Source organism: Anomalospiza imberbis, chromosome 1 (assembly GCF_031753505.1).
Source record: "Anomalospiza imberbis isolate Cuckoo-Finch-1a 21T00152 chromosome 1, ASM3175350v1, whole genome shotgun sequence".
Lineage (NCBI taxonomy): Eukaryota > Metazoa > Chordata > Aves > Passeriformes > Viduidae > Anomalospiza > Anomalospiza imberbis.
This window is the reverse complement of record NC_089681.1, coordinates 127,479,061-127,499,641: the sequence shown is the minus strand read 5'-3', so window position 1 is coordinate 127,499,641 and position 20,581 is coordinate 127,479,061. Positions and strand designations below refer to the sequence as shown.

Here is a 20,581-nt window from a genome sequence, read left to right as displayed (position 1 = left end):
TCTTTCATTTACTTACTCCTTTTGGTCTTTTTCTTTTGGTTTGGTGTATTTTTTTTTTCCTTTATTGGACTTAATTTTCATTTCTCTTGTCAGGTTTTTAGAATTGCTGAGATTCCAGGAAAATCTTTGTTATATTTATTTAAATGTGGGATGGGTTTTTTTGTTTTATTTCTTTATGTTTTTTAACTCCCTTGAGAGAAGATTCAAATTCTGGTACTTGAATATTTCTAAATTTGTTCCTGCACTGTTATCCCAACTATTTATGTTGTATTTACTACAAACATGCTTCTGCTGAATAAGAACAAGTCTGCAGCAATTTTATCTTCATTCCTAAAGATTCAAGATGTTTTAATATCATTTTTTGTTTCTTTCTGTTTTGTCCAAAGAAATTTATGGACAAAGAACCTGATGTGAAAGATGGTATTTCTGAGGATTATGTTAAGTCTCATGAAATGATAAAATGTTCCTATTTTTGTAAATAAGTCTTAAGTAAATTGTTTTCACATCATGTTCAACTGTTGTTTCATATTCTAGACCTTCCTGTTCAAGCACAAGTATATAATATCTATCATTACAGATACACCTCACAATTTCTTTCCCTCTGGTGCCCTCTGTGCATATATTGCTCTGTCCAGCAATTTAATTTTAAATGTCAAATCCATTTTGTTTTGTACAGTATTATACATTAGCATGAACACAGGGCTTCTTTGGTACATGTTGTTGACATCCCAGCCTTTGCAGAGCAGGCTGCAGGTGGCTGCAGGTCCCATCCATGTCTCGGAGGGTGCGTGGACAGACGGGATCCCCGGTGGTCCTGTCAGGCAGGACTTGGTGGCTGCACCACAGAGCCTCCCGCCATGAGCTGTGCAGGGCCACAGATGGGTTCAGCTCCTTCGGGTGGGATCAGAGCACAGACACAGCAGTTCATGAGGAAGCTATGGTGTCGAAACAAAAGCTAACTATGGAGCTTTCTTTGCAGGAGTTTTCATGGCACTCCAGGCAATAAGCACATAACTTTTAGCAGCGGTAAACTACACACTGCACTGGGCTTTGTTCAGCACAGAAGGTTAGATGTGGTTGGTTTGGGTTTTATGCCAGGGAGAGCAGATACTTGAAGACAAATGCTGTATTCTTACAGGGAATTTCTGGAGATATTGTCACATCACACAGGTCTCTGTGACAAAACAAAACAAAACCCACTTTGATCAGCTACTTATGTTTCTCAGTTTTCCTTGAAGAGAGCCTGTGTTTCTTGAAAGCTGAGATCAAAGTCACTGTAAGCTCCCAGATCGGAAGAAAAATTGCAGAAAATTACATAGGTTCTTTTTATTTTATTTGAGGTAATGGACAGACAGGGAGAAGGAGAAAATGGAAATGTCTCTGAAAGAAACGTAGAAAACCTCCATATTTGAAAGAACAAACCTGTCTGGAATTTTTTGCTTATACTTCATGTATTTACAGTAGTTACAGCAATGTTTTACACTGGAAAAAGTAATGGTAACATTCTTGTAAGAAGAGATTGCCTCAAATAAAACTTCAGAGGCAGCCGAATGAAAGAAGAAAATAAGACTAAAATATGAAGCTTAATATTGCCAGGGGGCATCTGGTGTGTCAGTCAGATGAATGAGGTAAGCTGATTTATGCCCTAAAAACTTTAGCCAAGGTGTTCCTGATGGTTTAATAGACTGCTGGCCTCCCACAGATCATTGCTAACTGCAAGGCAGATTTTGCTGAGGCAGAACTACAGTGATGTGTTTCTCCACTGCTTGTAAGCACTCCACAGCTCCCAAGTTGTTTATTTTTTGCCTTTTCCCTTTCTATTGATTTTGGGTTGTATTTTCTTTGCAGTTATAGTCAGCAAATGGCCGAGTAATAAATTTATATTTCCAAGCTGTAGAGAGGATTTGATTTAGCAAATAATTTTTACCATTTGCAGCAGTTTAACACAAATTTTCCAGTTGCCTCTGCAGTTATTTTCCCCCTCTTTATGCCATTTTGCTGCATTGTCATGCTTGTTGTCTGTGATTCTCGGAAAGCAATGCTTTAGTGGTGACGATGGGATATTGCCTCATTACAGGCTTCCTTGCCAGATGAGTTCCCTCAGTGCCAATTACTGTTCAGCAGTGGATGCTGCAATAGGTCAAGCTGTACTTCTTGCTAGTTGTTCTTTTTCTTTCACATGCATTGCTTCTGTGTAAAGCACTTAGGGGCAAATTGTGCTCCTGCCTTGGTAATTGTCGCTCTGCTACTCAGGGGGACCATGTGAGGGGATGCAGATATTCTCTGGATGTGTGGAGCTCCATGGGAACCACTAACCTTCTGATAAGAGACATAGGGCCAAGGCCATAGGAGATCATCAAAGGCTAAAGTTTGTAACTTTTTAGCTGCGCTGTCTCCTGAGGGTCAAATTGCTTCTCCTCCACCTTTTGCATTTCTCCTGCGCTCTCTGTTTAGCTCAGGTGTAGTGCAGAGATTCTGTCTTTCAGAGCTAATGCTTTGACCACTTGAGGCAAACTTTGAGGCAACGCGTGGTGATAGAAGCCTCTCCCAACCACAGTAACTCTGAGAGTAGGTGTGCTGAAAACAGGGGAGCTGAGTACTACAGGAGTGATGACCATGTCACTCCTCCTGCCTGCTGCTGTGCCCTTCTATCCGTTCCTGCCCCAGGGGCTGGTGGTGGCATCGTGCCCATCCAGCTGGGCATTGGAGTGCATGAATCCAATTATTTCCATCCAATGAAAATCAGATGGAAAGCAAGGGCCACATCTGCCTAATCACTGAAAGAAGTTGTGTGGCATGGCACAGAAACTAGAAAATAATTTTGAGCTGTAGCTTGAAACTGTGTCACTCGTTGTTTAATTAAACATTGAGATATGTATGACAGGGCTGGGAGTTAAACTTTGCTGTATGGTGGGTGTTCTCTGAATTGCCTTTTTTGGCTTCCAGTGTTTTAACCCAATATGGGCTATGGAGACTGCAAGGTCATTTTCACAGATAAACACCTCAAATCTCTAGTCTAAAGCTAAATGCAAGAGACCTTTATCTCCTGTTAAACTCTTATGTAGGAGTCTCTATAGTTTTGCAGTAAATCTGTTTATGATATGTTATTTGTGTTCCTAATTATAAATTTGGAACAAAAATCTCTGTCAACAGAGCTTTTTGTGCTGGGAATTTAGGCTAGTTGCAAGGTTGATTTGGGGTAACTGTAAAAATACTAATGTCATTTCTTGAAATACAAGTAATTCTGAAATAGAACCATAATAATGATTCAAATGTACATGTGGGCAAATACATAATCAATATACAATATTGACAGATTATCAATATGACCCTGATAGTGCAATTGAAAACAGAATTTTTTACTGTAGTAACAGCAGCATCCCAACTTTGATTCCCTCTGATGCTCATATTTGAGTTGTAATTTACCAACAGGTCATTAAACTGATGGAGATATTGCAGTGGTGCATCCTTTAAAGACAGTGTTTTTCAAATGAAGGGCCAAACTGGAAATACTGGAAGTAAAGGTTTAGCAACTCAGTATACATGCAAAGAAGCAATTTCATCTTGGGGGAGACATGCTATTCTTACTGCTGCCCAAGACAGCCCCTACCCCTCTGAGGGCAGCTTCGCCCGTGGCTTGGTGACATTTGTTGCTCTGGGTCTTAGGATTCCTCTGCAGGGAATAACACTGCCTTAAAGAAACTGCTGTTTGGCTGGTTGCTTTCAATTTTGCTGCCTCAGAGAATATCTTTGGTTATTCACTTCTTTACTTCGCAAAAGCTCTGAAGCAAAGACAGAATTTATCAGTGACACCATGTAGAAATTGGAAGAATTGAAGGGAGAGATTATGTGAGACCTTTTAATATAAAGAACTGTAGTATAAATTAAGAAGATTATTTTATCTTCAGCTCCTCTGACAGGTCCTCTGTTACATAAGTGTTCTGCTTTTTCCAGTTAGGTATTGCCTAAACGTCAGTCACGGCCATTTCCTGAAATAGGAACACTGAGTTTATTTAATTTGGGGGTTTTAAGTATTTTCCATTTCAGAATAATAAATACATAAGATACAGGATCTCTTCTTTGTAAAGGCTACATTCTGGTAATATACAGGAGTATGTTTAGACATATTAAAAACTTCTTAGTCGTGATTTTAAGAGTAAAGCTTTGATTTTTGTCCTTTCATGTCAAAAAACCCCACTGAAGATGTTGATTCATTGGGAAAGGGGTGAAATGTCATACTCCTAACTACATCTTTTCATTTTCCAAGCTCCTCCTAGAGAACTGACAGAAGAAGAAAAGCAACAAGTTCTCCATTCAGAAGAATTCCTGATATTTTTTGACCGCACAATACGTGTAATTGAGCGAGCTTTGGCTGAAGATTCTGACATCTTCTTTGACTATAGTGGCAGAGATGTAGAAGAGAAAGACGGGTCAGTTTGGGAGGTTTTTTTGCTTCTGCAAAATAAGTTATATAAAGATAATTCCAATAACAGGAAGCCTTAATTTTAAACAAAATTTAACATTTTTATTGTTAAGAAAAGCTTAAAATGTCTCCATGAAGGTCTGAGTCACTTTGTCATCTGAAATTATATTTTAAAGTAGCTTTGTGCTTTATTGATCTGGATTTAGGCAGGTTTTTCAATTTGATGTATTATTCAGCTGGTTTAATTTTTTTGTTTCATTTTTGGGATGCAATTTAAAATTCTGGAAAAATAACTGAAAGAGATAGATGTGTGTACATGCACATGTAAATATGTACATTCCAGCGGTGTACGTGTGTGTGCTTATGATATTTTCACAAATTCAAGCTAGTGTTGTTTATATTCTACTACTGCCTCAGGTCTGTAATGGATCCCCCTAACCCATGCATTGTGGGGATGAAAATGATCTCCCAAAGTGTTTGCAATCTTAACAGCTAAGACGAGAAGTGACAAGTTTTGTTTTCAGCAATTGATATGGGAGCAAAGCAGTAAAACTTGTTATTTGGAGAGGAAATATTTAGGTTGCAACAGCTATGTATCTGTTGAAGCCTCATGTAGCTGCACTGCATGGAAGTTACTGGAGGTTAACCCAGAACAGCATCCCTACAGACCAGCTAAGTGCATTAGTGTGGGAATGTTGGACTAGCACTGAGCTTCAGCCTGTCCTTATGGTGTCACACAGCATCTGCTGTCTCCATCTCTGGGAGAAGGTGCTGTGCCTTTAACATTTTAGGCATCAAAAGTAAGAGAGGTTTGCCCATAGCTTAGAGGTGAAGGTTCAGAAGAGTGGGAGCTGAATGCCAGGGCCAGGTACATCCTGGGAGACTAAGAGGGCAGAGATGGCCCAGTGTGACCCAGCAGAGTCAGGCAGGCAGTGAGAAATTAAAAAATGTGGTTCTGTGAAACAGACCTAAAATTTGTTCCTTGTTGCATCATTTTCAGCCAGACAGTCAGTGAGAGCAATTAAATGAAAGTGGCAGACTTCCCCAGGCTGAGCAGAGATCTGAGAAGTAGTCAAAAACTTTTGCACTGCATTTCACAGCATTTGAACCCTGGTACTTGAAAATCTGTCACTTTGAATTCACACAGAGATGTTCAAGCAGGAGCCAACCTTTCCTTTAACCGGCAATTTTATGATGAGCACTGGTCCAAGCATCGTGTCGTCACCTGCATGGATTGGTCTCTTCAGGTAAGATGTGGCATTGGGAGATATGTTTCCATATCACTTCCACTTCTCCCTATAAAGCTTATGGGCAGCCTCTGTTTCCTCTTCTTTATGCAGAGCAGGATGTTATTTTTGAGATAACAGCTGGGCCCTTTGTGAGTGAAAGCACTTTTCACTGTGAAGAAGAGTGGAGAACGATAATGAAGCTTTTTTTTTTTTTTTTTTTTTTTTGTATATGTTACTTGGTCTTCAAAATCAGGATGTTGTGTTAAAACCCTAGGTTAACAAACCTACCAAGATTAAGTCTTTACTTTTCCTCTCCCTTTCACTACTTCAGCCAAAAATGGAAATTTTTTTAGGACAAAAGGTTTAAAATTATACTAACTAAAATTAATTTGCTAAATATACCCAACTATACATAGTAGTGCATAAAACTTTTACAAAATGGTGAGCAATAAAATTAATTTTTCTAATATACTAAAACTTAAAATGTGAAAATATCTGAACAATTTGAAATGATTGAAAATAGGTCTTTTAAAAACTGCTGGGTCCTCTCTTCAAGTGATGGAAAAGGAGGCTGCAGCTGCTCTGGGTCATGCTAAGGCAGCATGCCTAGAACGACTCAGTTTTCTCTGCACTGCAAAGCATTGTCATTGGAAAATAAAACTGAGGATAGACCTGCTTAAGCTCTCCAAAACCAATGCAATCACATCAGCAAAGTATAGAAACCAGTTTAATTAGTTACTGTGTTGGAGAGCTGGAATTATCAGACATCATCACAGGTCCTGTTAAATGAATTTGGTTTCAGTTGTACTCCAGTCCCCCTTGTCCTGTTTCATCGTTGTTAGCCTGTTCCTAGGTTTTGGCCCAGAGCAAAGCATCTGGTTTCCCTGGGGAGAGAACCAAGGAGACTATTCTACTAAATCCACCCTATAAATGTATCAAAACTGCTCCAAGAGGACATTGAATTCAAAAATGCAAGCACAAGCCAGTCTGCCTACTGCTACTTGGCCCCAAACCCAGCCTCAGGCATGCCACGGGATAAGAAGCATGGGGACTTTCAATCCATGCTTCTCTCTTTCCCCTTGAAAAGACTGCAGAGCTGCTTCCATCTCTCTGAGTACTTCCCAGGCAAGGTGGCAGCTGCCTGCATGGAGGACCTGGAGGCTGCAGAGAGTAGAAGAGTTGGGGGGTCCCAGTGAGCATAGCTGCTAGACTGAGGAGGTCTGGGTGGTGCACAACAGCCAGTTGCAGAGAGGCTTCTTGTAATAGCCAGCTTGCACTCCATGTGTGAAATGAAGGATTTATACCTTTGCTTTCATACAAAATATCAGCCTAGCAACAGGTATGCACTATTGTGATGTGGGTGGCCTTTAAGCACATGTGGATTTCCACAGAAATCAAATATAAGCCTGAGGAAACACTTATCTTAGGTTGTTCACTTGTTCAGGGGCTGGAAATTACATGGAATTCTTATCTGATATTTTCCTAACAGGCAGCTCTTACTGTATTCCCAGGGCAGCAAGAAAAAAAGCCGCCTCAGAAGAGCACTGCCAAATGTAATTGTTCAGCCCCTGGGGCTTGAAGGCATGTTCTGCTTCCCACCTCTTTGTTCCAGGGTGGCCCCTCCTGCTTTCCTCTTTGTTAACTCCTCATGCTCAGCTCCCTGGCACCCCAGCAGTGGCTTCTCTATGTTGGGGGCTTCTGCATGCTGCCATACAGTAGCTTGGGATTATGGAGTTGCATCCTCTCCTTCCTGCTTTGAGTTGTATCCATGAGACAAGAGCAGGAGCCAGACAGAGGTATTTCACCTAACCACTAGCTCTGCTGCTCACACATGCTCCAGGACATGACAGTGTCCGCTGTGCCAAAGAATAACTTGAATAATCATGGGAACTGCAGAACACATTGCTCAATTTTCTGCGATAAAACTGCTGCTGCGAAACAGCCTGGAGGCAAATAGAAGCTTAATCGAACAAAGGACATTGATGCATTGATTAAACAAGTTACTCTGTTCCCAGTCACATGTGGAATGCAGTCTCAAACATGTGGGATCATTCAAACCATTCAAGTTAACCCTCTAGCCCCTTGATTCTTTCACAGAGCAATGGGAAAATGTCTTAGGTGCTTGAGGATCTTAGGGAAAGGCCCAACAGACTGAGCGTAAACACAAAGAATGATTAGCACCATATTCTGTCCATGGGAGCTAAGTAAGATCACCTAAAGCCAAGAAAATAATGGTCTCAGCGATAGTGATGTGTCTTTTTTGGCCCTCAGGCAGCAACCTTGAAGGAGGTTTTGCACAGCACCATTTCTACGTTGCTCTCATTTGCAGGACATCTGGGCACCCAGTGAGGACTGAAACTGTGTAAATGGAAGTAGATTGAGTGGGGCATTGGAGTGTGCAGTGCCAGAGAGGATTTAGGATCCTGCGCTTAGCTCTGTTTTTTTAAGAGTCAAAAAGCCTCATAACGGTGTTACCCACCTGGGTATGACCCAGCATCTGCGTAAACTTTAAACTGTGTTTCCAGTCAAATACATAAACTGATTGTAAACCTACCAATAGACCAGCAAGATTTGACTCAGTGTCTGTTTATGGCCAGACATGCTGCAAACCATGCCCGCCAAACTTCCCAGGAGCATGAACCAGTTCCAAAGTGCTTCAAAATTGGTACTTTGGACCTGGTCACACGCCCTAGCTGGTTGTAGTCATGCTGGCAGGAGGGCTTGTTGCTTCTGTCTGCCCACGTGTCTGCCCCTTCATGACTGCAGGCTCAGCCACTCATGTGACTGGTCCCCAACTTGTTCAGCCAAAACATGATGCCCTGTCAAGAGCCTGCTGCACACTCTGTTTCTTGGCCATGGGCCAGTGTGGGATGAAAAGATTCAAAGGAGAAGCTGACCTTGCTGTTCAGAAGAGGTTGTAAGCTCTGTTGCAGGAGTGAGAGAGGAGAGAGATGAGATGAATGATAGCAGTTGAGGGCAGGGCTGGCACAACTGTGTCCAGAGAGGTGGCATCTCAGTTGTGGGATTAATTCACCCTCAGGTGCCCCTCAGGTCTTGATGAGGGAGAAGATATGGTTGATCTGCTGCTGCCTCTAAATTCCATGCAAGTGAATTGGGTGCTAAATTGTTCTTACAAGCTGTGCCAGCAGCCAGTGTCTGGAGGGATGTAGGTACAATCTAGTCGGAGTTTTCTTAAAATGGGAAAGGGGTAGGCTGTGGTGTCCACGTGTCATTGCTGATTCTTCCACACATGGGTCCAGGCTCATTTGGAGTGATGAGCTTGAACAGAAAAATCATCATCTCTGTGATCCATTATCCATGGAAGTGTACAGAATGTGGGAAGCAACAGCTGCTGGTGGCAGAAGTTACAGCTGTGTGCATTATTTCTTCCAAATGGATTTTGAGAGCAGAGAGGTTCAGACCCCAATAATATTGATATAAAGGGTGGTGGTTTGGGGTTTTATTAATTGTTAAAGTGCCTTTGGACCAAATTCACAACTCCCAGATGAGAGTTTCTTTGGCCTGCTTACTTTGAATCTACCAGCTGGACTGTTCTCCTGTAAAGTGGTGCATGGTTTGGCAGGAATTTACCTGAGAAAGACAAAAAGTGACAATAATTTGCAGATATGGAGAAATTTTGAGGGAAAGCATTTGTAATTTACAAGAAGAGAGTGTAGGTCTTGCACAACTTGAGCTGCTGACTCTTTGGTCTGCAGAAGCCACATGCTTTTCTCTGGACATGCCATAATCTCCACTGCCTTATCCCTCTAAGTATTTACCTACTTAGAGGGAAGGACAGAGGTTATCACATGTGCCTAGTGTCAAACATTTGAGAGTGGACGACTGGGAGTTACTATGTAGGCAGAAAGTAATTGATGTTTTGTGGATAAATTGTTACTTCTTACCATGTTTTAAAATGATGCAAGACCATCAAGACAGTGTGAAATTCTGATTTTTCATTTATGATATTATGTGTATATATATATAAACAAATCCAATAAATATGAGTGTTGCATATCTACTTCTATACAACAGCGGATAATTCATATACAGAAAAGTGTGGCTCTGATTTTAGAGTGCTTATTTCATCAGTCTTACTGAGTCAGTGGAATTCAAGGTCACCCTGTGCTTTACAAGACGACCTCAGCATCTTGCAAAATTGAGCTTCTGTGAAGAAAATGTTTTCTTTGCCGTTTGAATCATCAAGAAGAGCTTTCAAGCTGATTCTGTGCATAAGAGAATAAGAGTGCATAATGAAGTAAGAAAGAATAGTTTTCAGGAATGCTGAAAAAAATTATGAATTTCAGAATAAAAGCAAGTCAACCCTATAGTCATAGTGTTTTATTATCAAAATCAGTTAAGACAGCAGTTTGTCCATGAAGGGATGTTGAGCAAATACATTAAAATTATTCAAGCTTTCAAATTTTTCCTCTTCCTTCCTTTTCATTCCCTTTACAAATACTTTGCTAGTTGTCTTTTCTTAAGAATTACCTGCAGAAAATAACATTGCCTTTGTGATATTTTAGAATAACTGATAGAGAGCAAGTATCAGGGGCTTTAAGGATGTTAGGGATGAGTAAACTGTAAAACCAAAATGAAGCAGAATAATATGATTGAACTAGCATTTATTTTAATTAGAACCAGATATTGCACATTTACTGTAGATTATTTCTGTCTGATATCATTTTGTGTAGGTTTTTCATTATCCGTGTTATTTTATTTGCATTTTCTTTTATTTTCTAGTACCCTGAATTGATGGTTGCATCTTATAACAATAATGAAGATGCTCCACATGAGCCTGATGGGGTAGCCTTGGTGTGGAATATGAAGTTCAAGAAAACCACACCAGAATATGTGTTCCATTGTCAGGTAAGGCTGAGGAAGCCATTGATTTTATGCTTTAGACAAAACAATTTACTACATGGTGCATCTCTTCACTGTTTCCATGAAAAGGTTAAGGTTAAAAATAGGCATATTTAGTAAAAGTACAAGTGACAGTCCAGTGTTTTTAGAAGGCAACCAGCCTTCTCAAACAAAAGCCTGTCAGGGCTGCATGTCATTCTTTGTCTATTTAAAACAGTCCCTAGGAGTTTTAGTTCATAAATCCCTCGCACTTATGAAGTAACTGTGGTGTACCACTTCCTCATCCAGGCAGTAACACATGCTTTCCCACCCACGTTAACTTCCTCGCGTCCTCTGCACTCAAGCTGCCTACCCTTGCCTTGGTTCTGCTCAATATCATGTTTTGCCTTTAAAATTGAGTAGTAAACTTTGCATTTTTGGACATGTGTCTGACTTCCAGCTTAATCAAAATGGTCTTGATTTCAAGAACTCCTCTACCAATTTCTTTAGGTCAGTCAGTTTGACTATCCTTTAAGTCAGCAAAATAGTGCTTCACTTCACTCAATGCTACTTTACAATTATGCTGCCTTAGAAGTTTATGGACAATTCAAAAATAGTTAAGTGTTTTATTTCTGTATGTCTGTTTACTACTCTCTTGCCACTGCTTTTATGTGTGAAATGGCACAGCCTCGTATTGACAGAAGTGTTCAGCTCACTCCCTCTATCTCCATCAAACTGTCCAAACTGTGGAACAGGGCTTGGGCCAAATTTAAAATCTCTTCATTAATATCCCTCTGTGGTAATTAAATACAGGACAGTGGTATTCAAAAAGCCATATGGAAAAGTTTCAGCAAGTAAAACTTAACAATCAGAGATTAGTAAAATGCAGATAATTCTGTGGTAAAAATTGCTTCTCTTGGAAGGATATGTATTACCTGGCTAATTGTGTAAGCTAAGTGTCATTTTACATTTGAGGACCAAACATCTTTTTGAACTAAGTTTATGTTTGGACTTGGGTACATTATCAGATGTAACATAGTGGGAGGGAGTTGCTGGAATTGAAGTTGTTGCTTCAACCCGATTAAGTAACCTTTAATTCTGGGCATATTTTTCTAATTTGCTATACTGCAAAACAACTTCACAAGGAGTTTAGGCCTGCAAATATGCCATACAGATTTATATACATAAATATATGTGTGTGTGTGTGTGTGTGTGTGTGTGTGTGTATTACTTTTGAAAGAGGACTTGTATTTTCCTGGATATCATATTCAGCAGCCAATGCTGAATTGGCATTGACCTTTCAGACTGCTTAAGTCTTAGCTCAGATCCCATGTTCAGATTCTTCTATGATATACACACAGCGTAATATTTTGAACAAAATTTCCAAGAGAATAGATGGCATTTCTAGGAAGGATAATCCTTAAACTAGATTTATTTTGCAAGATAATGACCAGATTTAGGGTATCCCTCCTGTGTAGACAGAGGAAGATTGACTAAAGACATAACAATTTGTTCCATTAAAGTTCTGTCTAGATACACTTAAACAGAAGAGGTATGACTTGCTGCATTGAAAGCAATGAGACAGGTTACACTCTCCATTAGAAAAACACACACAGGACAAAGTGGTGGCCAGGGATTTGGCATGGTTGAGCTTCTGTCTAATCCTCACATTGTTGGATGTGCTCCCTTTTAGAACTGGAACCTTAAAACCTGTAAATTGAGAGATACATAAGACACTGTGCTTGGCACATGTATCCTGGATTCACTCTTTTCCAGTTAAAGAATATCAGTTCTGCCCATGGGAAATACTTATTTTCCTTTTAAACTGACCATAGATAATTTGCATTATAAGTCCATTATGAGTTGGATCCATCTTTGAACCACCATTATAGGGTTTTTGATGAGGAGTATCTTCTGCTTATCTTCAGATCAGATGGGGATACCCACATGGGATTAAATGGGGAAGCAAAAAGTATGCAACTTGGTCTCTTGAACACAGGTTTTGTTGTAACTGACTCAGATGGAAAATAAGAAAAGAGTAATATCTTAGCTCATAGTCTGGACTTCAGTTCTATAGATCATCATGTTATTCTGTTAGTGGAAACTAACTGTATAATTAGTCAGCCCCATATCATTTATATTACCATTTTGCTAAACAAACTTTCCCTTATTCAGTCCTGATTCAGTTATTTCTCTAGGCCTTCTGAGAGAGAGGCTGAATTTTGTTTCACCAAGTCCATGACCTTACAACAGTCCAGCCCAACAGCTAGAGATGAACACACGCCTTACAGTTATAGCTGGCTTGCCCGGATATGACAGACACAGTACTTTTTATAGTATTGTGGAAATTTGTTGGGGAAATACAGTGTATTTCCCCAATAGGCCTCTATTTTCCTTCCCAATGCCTTTCTGTAAAAAGTGGTCTCAAGAAATCCTACAAGATGCTGACTAATATACGTTTTGCCTTTCAATTTTTGGGGCTCAGAGAGCAAGACACAAGGAAGTAGAAACTCATTTCAAATGTGACTGTCAATGAGCTTTTGCAAGCCACTTCTGAGAAGCCAAGTCAATAAATAGGTTTATGAAGGCATTTCTGAGAAACTTCTAAGAAATTTCACCTCAGGAGTTCTGCTAACATCAATAGAGATAGATCTGTGAAGCAGCTAAAGAGCTGGCTGGAATTGCAGCAGGGAGAACTTCAGATACCAATTGTGTACATTTGGTAAATTCTTGAAGCTAGAACCCTTACTCTTTTCCTGTCTTTCCTGATATATTATCCACATGTGTACCATGGAATTTCTTCAGTTTCTTTACCTCTTTCTGAGACTGTTTTTAATCTTACATGGGAGAATGTGAAATGCTGAAAGTTGCCAGAACCAAGAGTCTTCAACTAAAGTTCAGCCATGACAGACAATGATGTAAAAATCTACTGGCAAGGATGGTTTTTCCTAACTTCATTTGATTTCAGGCCTCAAATGTGAGGGATGGTTTATTCTGTAAATATTAAATTCTTATCCAATTTAGTCATATTAAGTTACTGTCTCAATAATACAATTTAAGTAGTTGTAAATTTGATAGCTCTACAAAGTGTTGTGCTACAAATACTGGGTTCAATTTTAGTTAATATTCATTAAAGGAAAAATTACAATTAGCCAAGTGGACATGCTTACTCATTAATTCATGTGTACTGCCATATGCTCTATCAGATGCTTTCTAAAATAGTCCTGATGGCTTCTACTCTTACCTCCCATGGAATATTTTTTTTCCTATGTGTTTTATTTTTGCCCTTCTTTGGGGTTTTATATCTCTGCTTTATGTGCTGACAGTACTTTAGCTGTGACTCCCAGATTTTTTCCTCTGTAGCTCATCATACATTTCTTTACCACAAGGTTAGAAATAGGAAAATGTGGAAGAATGAGGGACTGGTCAATTTGTTCATTTGTTTTCCTATGCAAACAAAATTTGTTGTCTCAGAAGCAAAACTGGACTGGGAGGGTGATACCATTTGCCAAAGGAATGAATGCTCAATGCTCTCCTTAGGTAGTGAGAAATAAATTGAGCGTGCAGTTACTACTGCAGAGTGCAGACTGGGAATATCTTTGTAGGGAAGAGTCAGGGATGTCCTCTTCCCTCATGCTGCAGCATCACATACTCTTGGTGTAATCCAGAGCATTCCAAAGGCAAGACACATACCTTTCAGAAGTACTTTATGAAACCACGCAGATGAGTCAACCCTAGTTGGGTTGGTTTGGCAGTGTCCAGACATGGAATGAATTCCAGGAACAACATGGAAATCACATTGACTCTCCCATGGTTTAGATGGGAGAATTTTAAGCAGCGGTTCACACTGCTTCTCTCAGCTACTGCTGGTTTGTGTTTAGGTAAGGGTCACAAAAACAAAAATAGTATCTCACAGTTATTGATGATCTGACATGTGCTCAAGATTATATTGATTTCTGCAGTGCACAGAGCTGGCCTTGTATGTGAACATTCCCATGCCATTGATTGATAGAGTAGCACCAACCAAGTTTCTCAATATTTCTGTCTTTTTCAGAAAGTGCTTTTATGTTCTTAATGTGCTTTTTCCCTGAACATACAAATAAAAATCTACATTACCCATTCATTATGAGGATTATTTGTACTACTCATCATCTCTGCCCCTGATATTGTTTCTGTTTCATGGTGGTCTGATCTAAGCTTTCTAAGTCAGAATGACCTGAAGAAGTATCTGAAACTTTGCAGCAACATACCTGGTTAAGTGAGGCAAATAAGAACTCACAGTTTGCAGTAGATGGGCTAGTAGATAATAGTCTGAGCTTTATACCCCTTCTTTCACCGTGGCCTATTAGCACGTGTACAGCACTGCTCTTCTATCAGATCTCATAGCTTTTGGGTTAGAGATGGTCTGCAGAGACAGAAATCACAAGGAAAAGAAATAATCAGTGTACCTTAGCGACTTGAGGGTATTACAAACCATTTCCTTTCTTCTGGAACTGGAGAAGGGTTATTAAAGTTGGTTGAGGTATCTGGATCTCAGCCTCAAACATCCATCATTTGAGGAGAGGAGAAGTGGAGGAGGAAGACAGCTAAAGATATTAGTTTCATGCAAATAAACCAAATTGAATGTTACTTTCTGATTTGGAGGGCTCTGCGTTGGAAAGTAAAGAATTCTGCTTTACTACACCCAATCTAATCATAACAGAAACAAAGAAATTACTTCATTGACTGACTTTTGATTTATTATGGATTATTTCCTGATCTTCTAATTTCCTCTTTGTCAGCTATGTCTTTTCCAAGTGTCTCAAAACGGCAGTGAGAAGTACAGATCTGACACTTTGAAGCAACTACATTCAGTGTATTTTTAAAGCAGGAGAGCACATATGAAGTAGCTTTTATTTGAGGAAGCAGTAACCATTTAAGAGTTCTTTCAAGGAGTCAGATCAACTTTTAGCATAATCACAAAAATATTTCAACAGTATATCACTTCCAATAGCTGCAGCTATTTCTGTCCTTTTCCTAAAATGCTATGCAGTCAGATTTACTTGGTTAGCTCCATCTTTTTACTAAACTGTCAGGTTTTTTGTGGGAAAGAAGATTTGTGTTTTCTATTTTAATTTCAAGAAAAGATGTCCATGCTTGGAAAATATTGGTGGATTGGGTACAGAAATCAGCTACTCAGCTGCACCACAAAATGTTTCATTCTCCCCTAGCTTTTTTGTAGTGGCTTCCACACACTGCCATTAAGTTATGTGTTTGACCACTCTTCATTGCTTATCCTGGTGTGGTCTTTCCCTTTTCAACTAAATGGATGGAGTCATAAATGCATATCTTAGAATTAGATGCATTGAGGTAAGTGAAAGGCTATATTTAGTGGCTGATATTGGCCAGAGTTGCCTTATTTTTTTCCTGATCTGGTTTCTTTGTTGTTGTCTGCTCTTTCAAAATCAACATAAATTCCTTCAGATGTGCCTTTTGCTCCAGCAGCCTGCCTTCTAAAGGTGCTGGGCGCCCAAATCCACAAGACTTGTGTGTGGAACAGGCTGAGGTAAAAGCCCGAATGACTAATATCCTCCTTTTCCTCTTGTCCTTGAGTTTCCTCCTCTGTGGAAGCCAGACTAGAGCTCAGTCCCTCCAGAGCTTCTAAAGAAAAGAAATACTACAAGAAGTTTAGGAAAGTCCAGAAAGTACAGTTGGAATACTTTAAAAATGAAGAAAATTTTCTCTTGTATTTATATTCGTGCTTTTCCACAAAAACTTCCTCACCTTGTTAGCACTAAGTTTCAAGCAAGATTCAGCTCTTCAGAGACATACAAGAAATGAAAGACCCGGAACTCTCTCTAAGCTTCATAAACTTTCTTAAGTAAAATCAATCCAAAAATCCAGCATGTCCAATTCCAGAGCTGATTTATCTAATTCCTCAGTTTCTAGTGAGAGAGGGTACCTGTGATCAGTTTTAAAGGGCTGTAAATGTCAGAGAAGACATGTGGTTCTGAGCTGACTGCAAATTTTCCCAAAAAAACCACAAACCCCTTCTTTGGAAGAGAAAGTTTTTTTCCAGCCTGAGTTTCCCTATGACCCTATGATCCTAACCATGAATCAGATTCCTCCTTTTTTCATAGTAGTTCACTGGTAAATGGGCCTCTGACAGTCTGCCTGTGAAGATACTGAGACAGCTGTCATAGTGGGAATACCTCAGCACCCAGGGTCCCAAATTTGTTGCTGGCTTTTGTAACACATACCCAAATGCTGTCAATCATACCAAGGGGGGCTTCTTCAGAGATAAAGGTGCTGGGTTTTTTCTTTTTAGTTTTGTTTCCTGCTGTGCATGATTGGTAGGTTGAACTCTGTGGAGTTGTGTAAAGCTCTGCTGTGCCTTTTCTCGGAGACACTCTGTTGCTCTTACATTTTTGCCTATGTGGTTATCTGCACACTGTAATAATTAATGCAGATGCATTGTTGTGCCATTTCGAATTACAGTTTGGGGGAAGTTCTAATTCTAACTATATGACTGAGGGAGAAGAAGAGTTTCAGCTACAGCTTGTGACAGAAGGTGTTTGTTTCTGTTTCAAAACTTCTGTCCTCTGCCATGTTTCTGTTTGGAATGTGGGAATACAGAGCACAGTTTGTGCCATGAAGATGTCAGTAAGCAAGAGCCCATGTCTTGTCTTTTAGGCTTTAGTTTTGGATTCTTCCCTCTGTCCTTAGCTGATACCAGTTGTGGTTTTTGCTCCTCCCATTGGAGCCTACACCACTTCTAGCCTTTTTTGATTAAAAATACCTATCACTTGGCCTAAGATTAGTGCCCCAGTACTTGTGGAGAGATTGTGTGTGAGTCAGTAGAAGTTACACTCACATCTGAAGGCTAAGTGTAGTACTTAGAAAGTACTACACCAAGGTTTTTGGTGTCTTAGGTGAAAGAGACCTGCATGCAGCAGATTTGTAGAGGGGGACAAAGAGGACCACATGTACAAAGGATGGAGCCTCCTGTCTCCTGTCAAAGACATTGGTAGGGGAGGACAGAAAAGGCACTGAAAATGTATGTTCTGGCTCAGGTGCCACAATGTCCTGAAATCGGCAGTCTTGCTTTACTGCTGAAAAGCCATAGCTGTTAGCGTGGAATCTACTAGCATCTGCAGTTCAGAATGAAGCATGCCATGTTTTCCACATAGCCCTTCACCTTTCAGTCCTAAAATCTCAAAAACCTGACTTATTTCCACAGAACTCAAATCATTATATTTTTCATAAGAAGAGTGGGAGAAGGAAACCTTCTTCCAGCCAAGGTCAGAGAGCAAATAAGCATCATTGTTTAGACTGAAGGGATGTCACAAAGTTGCATACATTCCCTTGGGTTTTAACTGTATCTTTACAAATCCTTTGTAAGCTGATTTTTCCATAATGACTTGGATCACTTGCTGCCTTGTATGGAGCCCTGAAGAGCTACACACCCATCAAAGCCAATTTGTATAACAAAATAATTGTAGCCATGTCAGTCTGTGAAATGACTGCTATTACAAAAGGTGGGTGTGGTTCCCCTATTAGTAGTTAACATTCTGAATTATTTGAGGACTGTGTTTATACATACAAAGTCTGCTAGCACAGAATGCTCCTTTGCTTAGAGCAAGGCTTAACAGATCTTCTTCCTCATTTGAAACTGAGATTTCAATTATGAACCAAATAATTAGGAAGTGACAACTTTGCTTGTCTTGGGTAGAAACTTTCAGGCTATTCTCATATCTAAGCCTTTTTTGGAGGGGGTAGATGTCATACACTTAAATGATACACTGTCACTACTAGCAATAGCATTGTGCTTTTTGCAAGTGTGAAAATAGAGATTTGCGATGAACCTGTATTTAAAGATGCTGTTTCTCTTCCTTAAGTTCCATAGTCTTCCTTTCAGACCAAATATAAAAAATATGTTGGCTACTTGATACAGTGAGCATTCAGGGTTTTTTTTAAGTTTCTTTATTTCACTGATAACTGGCATTATACCTTTCTGAATTACTGGCATCTAATATGTAATTCAGAGAAAGCCTAACTTTTGACTTTGCCGAGTTAGACATGCAATATTTTTAAACTTCAGCTAGCTAAGGGAAAAAAAAAACAAAGTAAAAAACTATATTTCATAGGAGAAAATTATAGTGATATTGATGGTTTGCCAAAACCTCAAGCAGTGACAAAATCCACAGTGTCCTGAAAGAGATGCTTTTGCAAAACCATTCCTTTGCAGATGGCTTAGATTATTGATACTTACAAACACATGACATTTTTCGTTCAACTCAGAATTTTGAAAATCTCTGTTGATAAAAAAATGCAGATTTGTCACACTATCCCAAAATTGCAGAGAAAAAAAATCACCAAATGCTGCAATTGTTCCTGGGGTTGTTTTATAGTTTAAAAGTTGTTGATTTGGTTACATTTCAACATAACCTAGTGTAAAAAGGAAGGAAGGAAGGGAAAAAATAACCCAATTTTCCTTTGTTGATATGAACATTACATTTTAAATATTTTTTTGTATATTTGAAACTCCCATTGCTAAAAGGGTTTTAGGTGAACAAGAAATGCAGGATCAGATGTGAAATCAATAAGTAACTGAGATTCTTCCGCTGAATTTTCTTCCATGAAGGATGTAAAATACCATGCAATTCCCTAGCTGCACTGCAAATGATGGATAAACAGCCATAGGCATGACTTTTCTGTTTGGGTTATGTAACTGTTCTCAGTGCAAACTACTTGCAATGAAGAGTACATTTGGTCCAAATTCAAGAAAATTATTTCACCTCCTGATTTTTGTCTCTGTGGGAACTCTATGTGAGGAGTGAAGCCTCTTTTTGTGTTACCTGGCACAAAATAGAAAACAGTTACTCTTCTAAATTGCTGTAAAAGGCCCCATAAACCAAGGAATCCATCATTACAGCCCAGGATACAACTGTCCACAGCCTTAAGTCTAAAATCAACAGTTTTCCGCTCTCTGCCCCCATGGCTGAATGACTGAATGACTGACTGAATGACTGACTTCCTTAAAAAGAACTTTTGTATATGGACAACATTGATTTAATGATGATTAGCACTCCTGGCTTCCCAGAAAGGGAAAGCAGCCCTTTCTCTTTCCCAGAAAGAGAAGCACGTGCCATGTGGCTGAGATACTGATATTATCCTTGGAAGATGTTTCCCATGGGGCAAAGAGAAAGAAAAGTTAAAGTATATGTATTTTAGCATAAAATGACAAGCAAATGTCCCAAATACAAGAAGCAATATGCTTTTAACAATTTGTCATACTGGAGAGATCAGAGTGTTTTCATTATCTCTACAACAAAATGTGCCAGAGTGCATTAGGAGCTGTGATTAATTCATTTGATTGCTCTTATAACACTGTTCAGTAGTTAAGAAAAATATCAATCCCACTTCAGTTCCATATTGTTCATGAACATATACTAAATCACTAGTCATTTCATGGAGAGAAAAACATGCCAAACATTTGCTATCTCATGTTTACATCTATTAGTCTATTAAATAAATTTACTAAGCCAAATGTGGACTGGAGTTGTGCGGAACTACTGACATGAGTTTTCTGGGATAAATCCATTCTTCCTGGCAGGATCAAGATGAATCATGAAATGTCCCATCACTGGTGCAAGTGAATGACCCGGGGATGCTGCTTTTTGGGCAAGAGGTGGTCCTCTGATACTCTAGAGTCAGCAACTATAGATGGTGTAACTATGCTGATTTAGTGTCCCTAAAGAGCCTGAGACTGGAAAACACTTTTTTCAATCCTTCCTCCTCTACAAGACTACTTACGGAAAAAAAATTGTAGAAACCAAGCAGCATAGCCTTGCAGGTGACAAAAGCAGGATGTGAAATTTCAGAAAACTAAGGTTTGTTTGGAGAAAGGGGAATTAAAATTTGTCTATAATGGGTTTCATTTATTCCTCTGTGATCTTAGCTGCTTCCTAATGCTCTATGGGTGCAGAATCAGGCTACTGATACTAGAATCTCTACAGTAATTTACTATAGTAGAAATGAACAATGTGAAAACAACTAATGTTTCCACCCTCATTCTTAAATACAGACTTGCCTGTGGTATCTTCTG

The 20,581-nt window shown here is 39.4% G+C and overlaps 1 protein-coding gene across 10 annotated transcripts in view; it reads left to right on the top strand.

Moving 5' to 3' along the window:
- Positions 1 to 20,581, top strand: part of DYNC1I1 (dynein cytoplasmic 1 intermediate chain 1) — a 185,288-nt gene that overhangs the window by 107,049 nt on the left and 57,658 nt on the right. For all 10 annotated transcript variants that reach the window (XM_068210672.1, XM_068210658.1, XM_068210650.1 and 7 more), the window contains 3 exons: positions 4,268 to 4,430; positions 5,571 to 5,670; positions 10,396 to 10,521. In XM_068210672.1, the coding sequence (XP_068066773.1) occupies positions 4,268 to 4,430; positions 5,571 to 5,670; positions 10,396 to 10,521 (389 nt within the window). The remainder of the gene's footprint in view (positions 1 to 4,267; positions 4,431 to 5,570; positions 5,671 to 10,395; positions 10,522 to 20,581) is intronic.